A 15,814-nucleotide genomic window follows, 5' to 3' on the forward strand; every position below is an offset into this window, starting at 1 on the left:
GTGACTTGCTGAGGGTTCCCCTTCTACTAAGGTCAGTATTAGGGTGCAGTCCTAGGACTTTAGAGTCTGTAACCTTCATAACACTGTTGAATGAAAATGAGTATGTGCTCATTGCATTTAAAAAATACTCTACTTTTTCTCCCCTGAATATAAAAGTGGTACATTCTCACTGTAGAAAATCTAAAAAGCATAGAAAAGTATAAAGAAGAAAATAGAAATTACCTATAATCCTATTACCCAAAGATAATCATTGTTAATATTTTGGCTTGGTATTATTTCATTTCCATTTTTTCCTTTGCATAAATTTTTAAAAATTTTGGATATTTCATTGTTTTTCTCTTTCATTTCTCTTCCATTTTATTCAAATCATTTCTTCCATGGCACTAAATATTTTAAAAAATTTTTACAATGGATGCAAAGCCATCTTATGGATAGACCATCATTCACTTAAACCCAATTCTGTCGAAAATTTAGTTTTCTTCCTCCAGTTTTACATGATGCTGGCATGAATACTCCCTTCTGTTAATCTTTGTCTACTTCTGATTACTTTCCCTGTGTGGATTCTTAAAGAATTAAGGTTGATAATACTGAAAAACTGCTTTTCCAAAAGCAGCAATTAGCTCCACTTTGTAACAATATGTTATTTATGACATTTCTTTCTCCTCATTATGCTTTCTCTGATGTTGAATAAGCTGTGAGCTGTAACGATAGGCCTTCCCACACTCACTGCACTTATAAGGTTTCTCCTTCGTGTGGGTTCTCAAATGTAGAATCACTTGAGAAGTCTGCCTGAAGGTTTTTCCACACTCATTACATTTATAGGGTTTTTCTCCAGTGTGAACTCTCTGATGATCAATAAGATTTCGATTAGAAGTAAAAGCTTTCCCACACTCATTACATTTGTAGGGTTTCTCTCTACGATGAAGTCGCTGATGTTCATTAAGGGTCTTCTTTAAGATGAACGCTTTTCCACACTCATCGCATTCATAAGGCTTCTCGCCAGTGTGAATTCTCTGATGGTCCATAATCTTTGTATTAGAAACACATGTTTTCCCACACTCCTTACACTTGTAAACTTTTTTCCCTTTGTGCATTCTCTGATGTTGAGTAAGATTTGAACTGCGGCTAAAGGCTTTCCCACATTCAATACAGGTGTAGGGCTTCTCACCAGTGTGAACTCTGTGATGGGAAATCAGGCCAGAACTCCGACTAAAGGCTTTCCCACACTCCTTACATTCATAGGTTTTCTCCCCACTGTGGATTCCCTGGTGCCGAATAAGGTGGGACTTACCACTGAAAGATTTCCCACATTCGCTGCACGTGTACGGCTTCAATCCTGTGTGGATTCTCCGATGAACAACGAGGTTGGAGCTATGACTAAAGGCTTTTCCACACTCCTTACACTTATAGGGTTTCTCTCCTGTGTGGATTCGTTCATGTACTGTGAGGTTTGCACTTTGACTAAAGGCTTTCCCACACTCAGTACACACATACTGTCTCTTTGCAGCCTGAATTCTCTCATTTATTGTAGGGCCATCTTTTTCAGATTCTTGGTCACTCACTTCTGTGAGTGTTTTATTGTCTTGAACTGTCTTCTGTTTGAAGTTTCTTGTCTTTCTCCTCATTTTCTCTTGCTTGGAGCATCCCAGTGGCCCCTCGAGTCTTTTCTTTCCCTTCAAAGTGCTTTCAAAATTTTGACTTCCTTGGCAATACCTCTGTGTTGCTCTCTTGAAAGTTGAGACTTTGATTTTTCAGGAATGATATTTTGGAATCAATACTTCCTCAGTCCTCATTTCACCATCTGAAAGAAGAAACAGAATTTGCACATGTCACCTGCTCTCTATACTAAAGGAAGGAGAACTATCCAAGGATAACAAGATGTGGTGGACCACAGGATCTCACATGGAAAAGTAAGGCTGGGAAGACTGATCAAAAAGATGAGAAAAATGAGGTTAGACATAGAGGCTAAGGTAAAGGCAAGGAAACTTATGAAAAGAGGAAGCTTATGGAAAGCAAGGGACTGAGAGGAGCCCAACAGGTGCAGTATTAGAATGAATAATGAGTAATATAAAACCCACCCTGGTTTCTTCCTATTTTATGATCTGCTCCCAGAATCGGAGCCATCTAACTCAATATGATGTGATCACTCACCTAGAGCCAGACATCCTGGAATGTGAAGTCAAGTGGGCCTTAGAAGGCATCACTGTGAACAAAGCTAGTGGAGGTGATGGAATTCCAGTGGAGCTATTTAAAATCCTGAAAGATGATGCTGTGAAAGTGCTGCACTCAATATGCCAGCAAGTTTGGAAAACTCAGCAGTGGCCACACGACTGGAAAAGGTCAGTTTTCATTCCAATCCCAAAGAAAGGCAATGCCAAAGAATGCTCAAACTACCGCACAATTGCACCCGTCTCACACGCTAGTAAAGTAATGCTCAAAATTCTCCAAGCCAGGCTTCAGCAATACGGGAACTGTGAACTTCCAGATGTTCAAGCTGGTTTTAGAAAAGGCAGAGGAACCAGAGATCAAATTGCCAACATCTGCTGGATCATTGAAAAAGCAAGAGAGTTCCAGAAAAACATATATTTCTGCTTTATTGACTGCCAAAGCCTTTGACTGTGTGGATCACAATAAACTGTGGAAAATTCTTCAAGAGATGGGAATACCAGACCACCTGACCTGCCTCTTGAGAAACCTGTATGCAGGTCAGGAAGCAACAGTTAGAACTGGACATGGAACAACAGACTGGTTCCAAATAGGAAAAGGAGTATGTCAAGGCTGTATATTGTCCCCCTGCTTATTTAACTTCTATGCAGAGTACATCATGAGAAATGCTGGGCTGGAAGAAGCACAAGCTGGAATCAAGATTGCCGGAAGAAATCTCAATAACCTCAGATATGCAGATGACACCACCTTTATGGCAGAAAGTGAAGAGGAACTAAAAAGCCTCTTGATGAAATTGAAAGAAGAGAGTGAAAAAGTTGGCTTAAAGCTCAACATTCAGAAAACTAAGATCATGGCATCTGGTCCCATCACTTCATGGGAAATAGATGGGGAAACAGTGGAAACAGTGGCAGACTTTATTTTTTTGGGCTCCAAAATCAGTGCAGATGGTGACTGCAGCCATGAAATAAGAATTGATGCTTTTGAACTGTGGTGTTGGAGAAGACTCTTGAGAGTCCCTTGGACTGCAAGGAGATCCAACCAGTCCATCCTAAAGGAGATCAGTCCTGGGTGTTCATTGGAAGGACTGATGCTGAAGCTGAAACTCCAATACTTTGGCCACCCATGCAAAGAGCTGACTCATTGGAAAAGACCCTGATGCTGGGAGGGATTAGGGGCAGGAGGAGAAGGGGATGACAGAGGATGACATAGCCGGATGGCATCACCGACTCAATGGACATGAGTTTGAATGAACTCCGGGAGTTGGTGATGGACAGGGAGGCCTGGCATGCTGTGATTCATGGGGTCGCAAAGAGTTGGACATGACTGAGAGACCGAACTGAACTAAACTGAACTCATAATATGGTCCCTAGAAAAAAATGTACTGAAAGATCTTTAGTTCAGTAAGCCAAATGTGTAATCTTCAGATCAATTTGGCATTTAGTTCATGCTGACCTATTCCCCTAGCATCAGTGATATAGTGGCTGGAACAAAATAGGTGCTCAAAAATTGTTTCATAAAATAGTAACGAGGATTCCATCTTAGAGTGTGACTAAGATTTCATTTTTTGCTCTAGTATAGGTACTAGGTCCCTGTCTATATCCCTTTTCTTAAGCTCTGTTGTGATAGGGATAACACTTTTCTTCCAATATTGAAGTCTAGTCACATCATAGCCTACTGTGCAGGGGCTGGTCTGTAACTGGATCCAGGTACATTGTGCAAGTTCAGTCTGTCTGTTTTTTTACCAGTCAGAGTTTACGTGGTGAACCTGAGAGGCTGAACTTGGGAACAGGGTTAATTAAAGCATAGAGGGGGAAACTCTGATAGGACCTTGCATGGCACAATGTAAACTATCTAAAGATGGCAAGAGAGGGACTTCTCTGGCAGTCCAGTGATTAAGCCTCCACAATGCCAACACAGGGGGCATGGGTTTGATCCCTAGTCAGGGAACTAAGATCCCACACATAAGCCTCCCTCCCCAACCAGCTAAAAAAAAAAAAAAAAAAAAGAAAAAATAGCAAGAGGGTGAGAGCGGAGGACAGCACAACCGAAAGGGGATTATATTATGAAACCAATGTCAAGAGGAGCAGGAATTTCCCAACTGGTTTGACGTCAAACTCTGAACATATAAGTAACTATGTGTGTGTGTGTGTGTGTGTGTGTATGTTAGTCGCTCAGTCCTGTCTGACTCTTTGCAACCCCATGGACTGTAACCTGTCAGGCTCCTCTATCCATGGAATTCTCCTAGCAAGAATACTGGAGTGGGTTGCCATTTCTTTCTCCAGGGAATCTTGCCAACCCAGGGATTGAATCCAGGTGTCTGGCTTTGCAGGCAGATGCTTTACTGTCTGAGTTACTAGGGAAACCAATGTATAGATAACTCTACTGCTGCTGCTGCTGCTAGGTTGCTTCAGTCATGTCCGACTCTGTGCGACCCCAGAGACGGCAGCTCACCAGGCTCCCCAGTCCCTGGGATTCTCCAGGCAAGAACACTGGAGTGGGTTGCCATTTCCTTCTCCAATGCATGAAAGTGAAAAGTGAAAGTGAAGTCGCTCAGTTGTGTCTGACTCTTAGCGACCCCATGGACTGCAGCCTACCAGGCTCCTCCATCCATGGAATTTCCCAGGCAAGAGTATTGGAGTGGGGTGCCATTGCCTTCTCTGATAGATAACGCTAGTAGACCTCAAATCTAGAGAAGGTTGAGTCATAAGAGAAAATTGAAAGATGACGCCATGATACTAACACATCACTAATTCTCCTTTTACTATATTCCTTCTCAGACTTGTCCATATTCATAATGATAGTTGTAAATATACAATAAGTACAATTTTGCATTCTACTTCTTCTACTTAGTTTTTTATAAGTATTTTTCTTATTGCTATTAACTCCTTTGTGGCTCAGATGATAAAAGAATCTGCCCACAATGCAGGACCCGGGTTTGATCCCTGGGTTGGGAAGATCCCCTGGAGAAGGGAATGGCTACCCACTTCACTACTGTTGCCTGGAGAATTACATGGACAGAGGAGTCTAGCAGGCTACAATCCATGGGGTCACAAAGAATTGGACACGACTGACTGACTAACACTTTCACTTCCACTTCAGTATCATTTTTTGACTACATAACGCACCACCAATTAAACTCATTACAATTTACCTATAATTTTGCTAGTATCAGACGTTTCTGTTGTTCCCTGAGGTTTAACTACTATCAATAATGCTATCATGATCACTCTAGACACACAAAGTTTTCTTCTCATTGAAATATATTCCTAGGATAAAACTTTCATAAGTCAGTTACTGGATTGGAAGGAATGACATTGTTTTGCAGTACTGCCTACTGATTTAAAAAAAAAAATTGACTGGGTGCTTCACTGGGAGTTCAGTGCTTAAAACTTTGCCTTCCACTGAAGGGGGTGCAGGTTCGATCCTTTGTCGGGCAGTTAAGAGCCCACATACCTTGCAGACAAAAACTCAAAACATAAAACAGAAGCAATATTGTTACAAATTCAATAAAGACTTAAAAGTTTGACTAATTTTTATTATCGTATAGCTTTGTGATAAACAGAGTCAGGCTCTCTGCAGGAGGGACATATCCAATGGTGAGTGCTCAAGGCCAGCAAGAAAATAACTGTGAAGGCTGGAGTTCACATCTCAGAAGTGTATTGGTGCCACTGATATGATACACAGGCACATGTACACAGACTTGTGCCCAAGACAAGAAGGGCAGGCACAGAAAATGGTAGGAGACGAGGATACTTAGGAGCCTGAGCACACTCACACCTAGCTGCTTACACCCTCCTAATCAAACAGGAGTCAGCAGGTGGAGGAAGCCAATGAGAAGTAGTCAGGGGACTGCAGAGCCAAATAAGACAGCTAGTGAAGCTACCTCCAGAGTTCTGAGAAAGTTGATGGCTTTTTCTCAGCTTCTTTTCTATTTTTAATCTTCTCTGAAACTTTCTCTTTTCTTCATACATTTCTTAAACTAGTAATTATTGAACACTCTACCATGTACATATCTCTGTTTTGGATCTCACACAGAGCAATTTTTAAAAAGCACCATTGCAGAAAAGTGAAACTGTTTGTATGAATGAATGGATGGATGACTAGGTAGATATGTTTATGTATTTGCTCTTATGAAGGCCTCCCATTTTGCTGGCAAATTGTCCTCTGCTAAACTGTATTACTGTTTAATTATTTTCCTTTCTACAATATTATTTATGAAAAGTTAGGAAATGACTTTAGAGGAATGGAGCTTCCCTGATAGCTCAGTTGGTAAAGAACCCGCCTGCAATGCAGGAGATCCTGGTTCAATTCCTGGGTCAAGAAGATCCACCGGAGAAGGGATAGGCTACCCACTCCACTATTCTTGGGCTTCCCTTGTGGCTCAGCTGGTAAGGAACCCACCTGCAATGCGGGAGACCTGGGTTCAGTCCCTGGGTTGTGAAGATCCCCTGGAGAAGGAAAAGGCTACCCACTCCAGTATTCTGGCCTGGAGAATTCCATGGACTGTATAGTAGATGGGGTCGCAAAGAGATGGACACAACTAAGTGGCTTTCACTTAAAGGAACAGATTTTCATAATTACTAGAATAAAGTAATTTAGAAATTCAGAATAAGACAGTGCCTTGAAGCCAGCCCCTGGGCACCCCACTTCTAGGCATGGCTGATCCAATGCTTCCCAGTTAGCTAGTGCAGTATCTATTTTACCCTTAAAGGCTATTATGCAAATATGTCTTGCAGCCTTCCAGAAAGGTGTGGACAGGAAAAACATTAATAGCTAGGTATTTACACAACTCCATATTGAATGAAAAAAAAAAAAGGACTGGTACACACTGACTGTATCCCTCCAAAATTCATATGTATAATCCCAAGCCCCCAATGTGACTATATTTGGAGATGTGACTTCTAAGGGGGTAATTAAGACTAAAGCAGGTTATAAGGGTGGAGCCCTGATCCAATAGGATTAATGTGTCCATACAAGAAGACCTACCACTTGCACTTGCACTCCTGCCCACTCCCTACCACATACACAAACCGAGGGAAGCCATGTGAGCACACAACAAGAAGGTAGCCATCTACAAGCCAGGAAGAGTCCTCATCAGAAACCAAAAACAGTCAAGTCACCTTGATCTTGGACTTCTATCCTCCAGAACTGTGAGAAGACAAATGTCTAATGCTTAAGCCACCCAGTCTGTGGAATTTTGCTATGGCTGCCCAAGAAGACTAATACAAGCATGCAATATCATACCTACATTTAAGGAACTTACAGTGGCATAATGGTAATACACTAATAGAACAAATTACAAGTTTACAATGTACCCAATCAGGACATGAAGGGGGCTAGGAGATGGAGTGAATACTTGGGGTTGGGATGCTTGGGGAAGGGTGTTTTAAAAAGGCAGAAATGGGACAATGCTGGTGGTACAGTGATTAAGAATCTGCACTTCCATTGCAGAGGGTATAGGTTTGATCCCTGGTCAGGGAACTAAGATCCCATATGCCACACAGCACAGCCAAAATAAATAAATAAATAATAAAGTTTAAAAAGAAAGGCAGAACTTTGGCTGAACCTGAGGATAAGCAAGAACTGTTTTCTCAAAAGGAATCTGGCACAAGGTTGATGTACTGAAAATAATTGGGTAGTGACACTATCCCATAACTTCATGAAGGCAGGGATTTTTGTCCATTTTGTTCTTTATCATATTCCAAGCACAGTCCCAGGCAAATAGTAAGCACTTGAAATTTCTGTTGCTCTTGAATGAACAAATGAAGGAATGAAACAATCAAGTTGCCTGAAGTGATATCAGCCAGAACATTGACATTTCAGGGCAAAACATATAGATACAATCTGACAATCAATGGGAAAAAAGTTCTAAACAGAAGAGTGAAATCTACCCTTAGCTTCCTTTCTATTTTCTACATTCTTTTTTCTACCTTGCTATTCTCCTCTCTTGTTACTTTCCATCTCATTCTCACTTATCAAGAATATAGTTCTTCAAGCAATGCCATTCATTTCCCCTAGTCCCAGACCTCCCTCCACCCCCAGCACATTCATGTTTCTCTGTTTCATGAAGTGAAAAACAGAAGAAAGAGGCAGTGAGGTATCCCATGAGAAGTAAATTGAGGAAATTAAAAAGAAAGACTCCAAAACTTGCCACCTAGAAGTAGGGTAATCATACACCCTAGTTTTCCCAGAACAGTCCTGGTTTATACCTTATATTACAACATCATTATTCTTTATTTTTTATATTAAAATTTTTTACAGCATCATTATTAATAGTTCCCCCATTCATTTACAAAAGCACCCCAAATTTAGACAATAAATTTTATATCACCCTATCCAAAAGTGAAATTAGGAAAGAAATGCTTTAGGAAGATTAGCCCAGATGGATTAGAGTAGAAACAAATAATGGAGGAAGGGAAATGAGTTGGGAATTTAGGGATGCAGTATGGGTGACTATGAGAGGGCCTGCCACTTTCTCGGTGCTGACTGAATGTTTGCTAAATGGATACACAGATGTCTGAGATAGCAAGACCCTGGTCCAGAATAATGACAGGAGAGAAAATAAGTCCAGCTATTTTCAGAAAAGCATATGCATATATCAGACTGGATACAGAGGATGACTAAAGAAAAGAATTCTAGATCATCAGATCCAGATCTGAATATTGAGAATGATAATATCACTAAGAAAGATGGGAAGGACTTTCCTGGCAGTCCACTGGTGAAGATTTCGACTTTCAATGTAGGAGGTGTGGATTATAACTCTGGTCAGGGAGCTAAGATCCCAAATGTTTGGGGGCTAAAAACCAGAACATAAACAACGGAAGAAATATTGTAACAAATTCAATAAAGACTTTTAAAATGGTCCAAGCCAAAAAAAAAAGAAAAAGAAAAAAAAAGATGAAAATGCAGGGAAACACTTTAGGCAAGAGGAAGAATATGTTAGGAATACAAACTTAAGAATAAGATACAGAGGACAGAGGAAGTCGTGAGAATATATAAACTTGCTAAAATAGAGGTTTTGGTTAAAGGGCAGGGAGAGAGAAAGAAATGTATAAGGACGTGCAGTAAGGAAGCTCAGGGTGGTTCTGGAAGATCTGAGGAGAAGGCAAGACTTTTCAGTAGAGCAGGGAGCACTAGTTCAAGGACAGTTTGATCAAAAGAAAACCTAACTATTTTTCCTCTGCCCAAATAGATGGGAAATTCGCTCATAAATTCTGGAAGAATTCCTTGATAGTATGGAGATGAGGTGTTGGCTAAAGGAGGACAAGAGACAGATAAGACGATAAGGAGAGGACATCACTAGGGGTGTCCAGGCAACTGGGCACAAAACTACAACCTCAGGCAACCAGCAAGTGGAACAGGACCAAAGAGGCCCCACAGGTCTCTGACCCACAATGCCTGAGTCTGACGGATGAGTGTCTTCATCTCAGCAGTACCATTCATTTTAGGCTGTGGGGCACTCACAAAGAGCAGAGTTCTATTCCGAGAGAGACAGAGATTTTACCTAGGGAGACTGCATTCCTCTAATTTACAAGGATCATCAGCCTTTCAGGTCCTTTTGAGTCACATGGTCTTTGGTTACTGATTAGCTTCAGTGGAGTGATGAATAAGAGGCAATATCTGAAAATAAATAAATTCAAGAGAAGCAGATGAGTGAAATGTAAAAATTTCAAGGAAAAAAAAAAACTAGAAGGAAATACCTTGATCTCAGGGAGAGAAAGGCCTAGGCCTTACGCATAAAACAAAGGCTGAAAAAAAGCTAATAGATTTGACCATATAAAAATTTCTGCACTTAAAAAAATGCCATAATAAATCTGTAATATCAGGTTGCCTTATACTGTAATTCCTTGTGTGTATGTCTGCATCCTTCCTCTTCACATGTACACTTTAAGCTCTAAGCCTCCAGAGAACAGGGCCCATGATATTCATATGTGTATCCCACACAGTGCCTGGCACAGAGAGCTCAATAAATGTTTGATTCGAAATATTCAATAAGTTCAGGATGCTAGCCAATTTAATCTGGGTGTACAATGGTGAGAAGTGCACCCTCTACACATGACCACCTCCATCCCTCCTCCACCAGTGCATCCCTTTGGTACTTCATATTGTCTAAATACCATGACAATATTGACATTCTTGGCAGTTCTGTCTCAACAGGGCCATCCAAGGGCTTAAATTCCCTAAAAGACTGACTTAGTGTAACTGTTCAGAGATTCTCAGAATGTCAGAGTTGGGAGGAACCTTGCAGACCACCTAGTCTCATAAAAATTTTGAGATGGGGAAACTGGAACTTAGAGGAGAGCTAAGACTCAAGTTAAAGTCTCCTGACACCCAAATTGGAGTTCCACTACATCACTACATTTGGGATGGGAGGCTCCCACCCCCAAATTCTACTCCTCAGGATCTAGAGGGCCTCCTCTCACTTCTGTTTTTCTTCAGAAATGCTCCCTTTCAGCCCTGGTCCCCACATTTTCTGGCAGGTAGGATTCCCATCCCCAAACTAATTAATATCACAATAAAGATCTCACCTGCCGAAGAGAAGAAAATGGCTCACTTTCACACCTGTGTACAGTAGCCTCACTCCAAAGGATCTCCGCCCAGTACAGACCTTGCCTCATCTCTTCTTTGGGTTTGGTGAAAAAGTTCCTAGTGGGGTCTTGGATCACTGTAAACACATAGAAATGCCTGAGTATTCTAAGATCTTAATTGCAAGCAGACACTCAGGGCAATGTCCCATCCCTGGGTCACTTCCCTTCCTACTGAACTGCGAGCAGTAAGGATGATCATTCCCATTTTAAAGATGAGGAAATGAAGTTCCCAGAGATTGAATGACTTGCTGAAGGCTGTATGTATAGTAAGAGATAAGTTTTCTGTGTCCGAAGGAAATCCTCATTCCATCATACCACAGTCGCTCCTTTTCAACTGTTCTGCTGATAGCATAAGTCTCCATATTCTCCTCTGAAAAATGCACTTGAATAGAGAAATTCTCTGAAATCCAACTTTCCAACAAAAGTTTGCAGAAAAGAGATGAGGGAAACTTTGCTCAGTCAAGTGTCTTTAAAGACGGGAAGAAATAAGGCTAAAGCTAGATGGGATGCTAGAAGGAGAATTTTTTATGATTACCTATCTCTCCGGATTGATAGGACTCAAAGATGGTTTTGTCTTTCCTCCTTCAGATTCCCAGACCGTGCGTCTAACCGTTAAAGATTGTTCCATTTCTTTCATACCAGAATATAGTTTTGCCTTGTACACAACTGTAATCCCCGGATCTAATACACTACTAGTTGGTGCTACGTATTTGTTGAATGAATGAATGAATAAGTAACCTTGGGCAAGACTCTGCCCTCCTCTCTGGGTCCGTTTTCTCCCAAGGAACACATCAGGGATTATACTGGTGATCTGAATCAAATACGTAGTGTTGGGGAGGCCTTTGGAGCCTGGGCGAGACTCGGACCGCTTTTACCAGGTTGGTCCCATGGCTAGCAGCGGGGATGATACAGTTCAGTCACTACTGTCAGCCTAGTCCGAAGTGAGCACAGTGGGAGAAGACTCAAGACAAAGGGCCAGCTCCGAACGAGGGGAGAGGGGCCCCACAACGACCCCTTGAACTGCCGCACCTCAGTCTCCGCAGCTGGCAGCGGTGAGGGAGGCCTGGCCCCGGGCCTGTGTGCCCCTCCCGCTCCCAGAACCGGCCCAAACCCCACACCGGGCTGCCACATACCCCTCAGCAAAAGCGCCCGACCCACGTCTCGGAACAAAGCGGAGAAGGAACTACGTCACTGACTCCCCATTAACTCCCACCCTAAACCTCCGGTCTTTCTAGGCATAGGGAGGTTTCTGCACCTCTGTGCCCCGGAGGCTGGAGTCCTCCAGACCCCTGGCCAGCTCTCTCACTGATCTGTGGGAGCTCTGGCCCCGCCTCTCGCCCAGTTTTATCCTATCATTGGTTGGCAGGGTGCAAGGGCGGAGAGATCAGCCAATATGTGGAGAGCCCTAGAAGAGATGGAGCCTGAGGAAGGGACTTGGTTAGGGCGGGAAGAGGGACCAATCAACTGGGCGGTCAGGCTGCCTTTCTCGAAGTGAGTCTCCCTTAAGTCATAGCCCTAGCTCCGGATGCTGAGCAGAAGTCATCTTTTCCACACATCCCTCTCCTTTCAGCCTCAAAGCTATCGTGTACCCACAGCATGTAATAGTGTTGAGTGCGTATTATATCATTGTTCTAGTCTCCGCAGATACTGTAGTGAAGAAAATGAACTTGCTGCCCCATGAAGCTTAACTTCAAGTCAGAGAAGACAATAAATACATAGAACATAGTAGTGAGTCAGGAGAAAGAAACGGAGAGAGAGAGAAGAGGATAGGTGGCAGTGGGACTATGAAAGGGAAGGCAGAGACAGGAAGTGATCAGTTAAGGCATGTGACTACCCCGATAGATGAAACATCAGGAATCAAAGGCCTTAAAAAAGGAGACGGTGCACATTTTGGGCCATAAGGGCTTTGGATATCACAAATAACACAAGAGGGTTTGGGGACTGAAAAGTGACATGATCTTACCATTTTTTCCCTCTTGCCACATATTCAAAGGTTTATTAGCTATTAGCTATGAAAGGAACCAAGAAACCTGTTTCCCTAAGTTCTGTGTTTCACTCCATAACATAATGCTTTAAAAGTTTGCTCTGGCTACTCTGTTGAGAACAGTCTAAGGGTGGACAAGAGTAGAAGTAGAGAGATGAAGAAGCTACTTAAGTATTCCAGATAAGAAATGATAGTGGCTTAGACTAGCTTAGAAGTGATGGAAGTGATAAGAAGATATATATTTTTTGAACACATGTCCAACATGATTTGCTAATGAATTGGATGTTGGTTAAGGATGACTCCATGGTTATTGATCTGAGCAACTAAAATAAGATTGTTCTCTAGAAATAGACTGTTAAAGAGGAACATGTTTAGGGAGAGGGATAAAATTATAGTATGGCCTAAATTGTGTTCCCTGCAAATCTGTGTGTTGAAGTCCTCCTAAATCCCAGGACTTCACAATGAGATTTTATTTAGAGACAGAACCTTTAAACTGGTAATAAAGGTTAAAAGAGCTCACTGGGGGCACATCCTACTTCAATGCCACTGTGTAAGAGGAAATTAGGACATGAACTAAATGTAAAGATAGGAGACACCCATCTATAAGGCCAGGAGAGAGGCTTGAGAAGAAATCAACTCTGCTGACACCTTGATCTCAAACTTTCTACTCCTTAACTGAAAAATCACATTTCTGTTGGTTAAGCTACCCAGTCTGTGGTACTTCGCTATGGCAGTCCAAACAGACTAATACACCTGACTTCCTTGAGAAGCAATATACTTAGTGATGACCCACTCATGATTCAAGAGGGAAAAGGGTGTTCCAGAATCTGGAGATTCAGACCAGCTGGCTTGTTGAAGATGGTTTTGCCCTTGATATTAATTATGGGCCAGGACATGATAACTTCTTGTATGGGGTAGGGAGGTGGAGCATATCTTTAGCTTTGCCCCAGTATAAGATATTTCTAACTCTTATTTTATACACAGTATTGCTCAGAGGGCCCCAACAAGATGTGCAACTTCTCTTATTCTTGTAGATTTTGGGGAAATTATCCAGCTGTTGCTGATTCTATGGTTCAAATATCCCATATATACACTCTCAATGGAAACCTCAGGGAACCCCAAGAAGAGGTGAATTTAGAGTTCCTCTAATTGTTCTTTTCAAAGTCTTTTAAATGACTCCTTCTATGTCATTACTTCAGTGCTCCTTGCTAGGATAAATGTTGACAATGGATAACATGCACAGCTTAGAGAATACACGTCAGTGGCTTTAATTTTAGCACTACAGCAGCTGCCATGATCATCTTCTTTATAAATGGCCCCTGTACTAGGGTGCACTTCCCTTGAATCCTAGGGGCACCAGCAATGTGGCTCCCCGTTGAGAGCTTTGATGTCATCAATTTTTGCTCATCACAAAGGCAGCCTGAATACTACCTGGAGGTTTCACTAATATCCTTTTTTTTTAAAATCATACTGACTTGCCAGGGTCACTACTGGTATAGTGTAATTGCATTGTTCTGTCTCCTCCTTCCCTGGGCAGCCACACAGTCTCAAAGATGGGATATAGCATTTTTCAACCTTACCTAACTGGGAATCAAAGTATAATGCACACATCCTGGTGGATGAGTATTTATCTATGCACCGTGTAGCCCTGAACATACAGCCACTCCTTATTTAGTCTTAGGAGAATGCATGTTGTTCTGTGGTTACTCTATCCATTCATCTCATTGTACTGAAACTTGTGTGACTGTTGGCTCTGTGCCTCTCCACCCACAATCCATATGGCACAAAGTTGGAAAACTGAATATCTTGTAAATACATCATCTATTTACAAGACAATGCAACTGGGGGCTTGGGGGAGACGCCTGATATCATAAAATGCCAACTGTACGTACATCTTGAGAAATAGTTAAGTCACTGAACTTGGTGACCTGAAAAACATTACATTTTCAGTCAGCTAGAAATTTCTAACCAAGAGCCACTGATCTGAAAAGCGTTAGGGATGCCAAATATATCTTATTGTTTTCATGTAAGATGTTCATATGTCTTAAAAGGGAAAGTGAACCCATCCTACAGGGCGTCCAACTGGGCAAAGTACAGCCCATTAGCCTTATGCATATATTAGTGGGAAGACTGTTCCGGTACAGCAAGGAGTAAATCAGTCTATACTATCTGGGTCAGATACTTGTACCATTAGGTACTTGGAAAAAGCTGATGTCATAACACCTTCCCATTATCCCCTTTGGACAAGTGTTATATAAGGGCACATCAAGCTAGAACACATCCTAATGTTAGGGGTAGGGGGGTTGTTTCTAATTTTCTGTAGAGAAAGAGCTGCCCTGTGGGTGTTCACAACTTGTCCTTAACACCTACAGTATCCTTTGTAGCACTCAAAGAGGTCGACTTAAGAGAAATGTCTTCCAACATGGGACAATACTCAACAACTTGTCAGCACCCAACATCTCTTGACCTTTCCTACTTGTCTTAGAAGCAAAATTACCAGGGTTTGAGATGCAGAATATACCTGTAGAATAATTTTTGTGTAAGAAATAAGAGGGTAAATGTCCAGCTCCTAGTATATTCACCACCACATGTGATCATCTGAACTATCTCCTAGGCATAAATTTTGTCTGATTTTTAAAAATAAATTATAAGCTTTATCACACTGCTGTTCTTCTTTACCTGCACTGTGGACTCATGAATGAAGCAGAACCCATGTGCAATAACTAAAAGCTTTCAACACTTATTCCAGGAATACTATCTTCCAAAAATGTGTAGCAAATAATAGAAGCTCTGGATGAATGGTTTCTTGCTTTTAAAATCCAACATAGGTGGACTTTGTGATGTCAAACAAGAAATAAACTATAGCCAACATTTTCACACACTCAAATTAAGTAGGTTTCTTGGAAGCATAAAAAGTCTCTGGTGGATGTTTTCATAAAACTGGATGTTTTCATAAAACTGAATATTTTCTCAAACATCTCAGGATATGTTCTTTTCTCAATTTGGAGTTGCCAAGGTAAAATAAAGTCTTAGGGATTGAAGAGTTTTCCATACTCAGTTCTTTTACAACAAAGCT

General features: G+C 41.6%; 1 protein-coding gene across 1 annotated transcript; it reads right to left on the reverse strand.

Moving 5' to 3' along the window:
* Positions 1-334: 334 nt before the first annotated feature.
* On the reverse strand, positions 335-12,721 carry ZNF660 (zinc finger protein 660). The gene is made up of 4 exons (XM_010842136.1): positions 11,888-12,721; positions 10,695-10,831; positions 9,671-9,786; positions 335-1,801 (listed from the first exon to the last, which is right to left on the reverse strand). Exon 4 carries the CDS (start codon positions 1,623-1,625, stop codon positions 645-647), a length of 981 nt encoding a protein of 326 aa, XP_010840438.1. The 5' UTR covers positions 1,626-1,801; positions 9,671-9,786; positions 10,695-10,831; positions 11,888-12,721; the 3' UTR covers positions 335-644.
* Positions 12,722-15,814: the final 3,093 nt, after the last annotated feature.

Source organism: Bison bison, unplaced genomic scaffold (genome assembly GCF_000754665.1).
Source record: "Bison bison bison isolate TAMUID 2011002044 unplaced genomic scaffold, Bison_UMD1.0 scf7180017864171, whole genome shotgun sequence".
In the NCBI taxonomy this organism is placed as follows: Eukaryota; Metazoa; Chordata; class Mammalia; order Artiodactyla; family Bovidae; genus Bison; species Bison bison.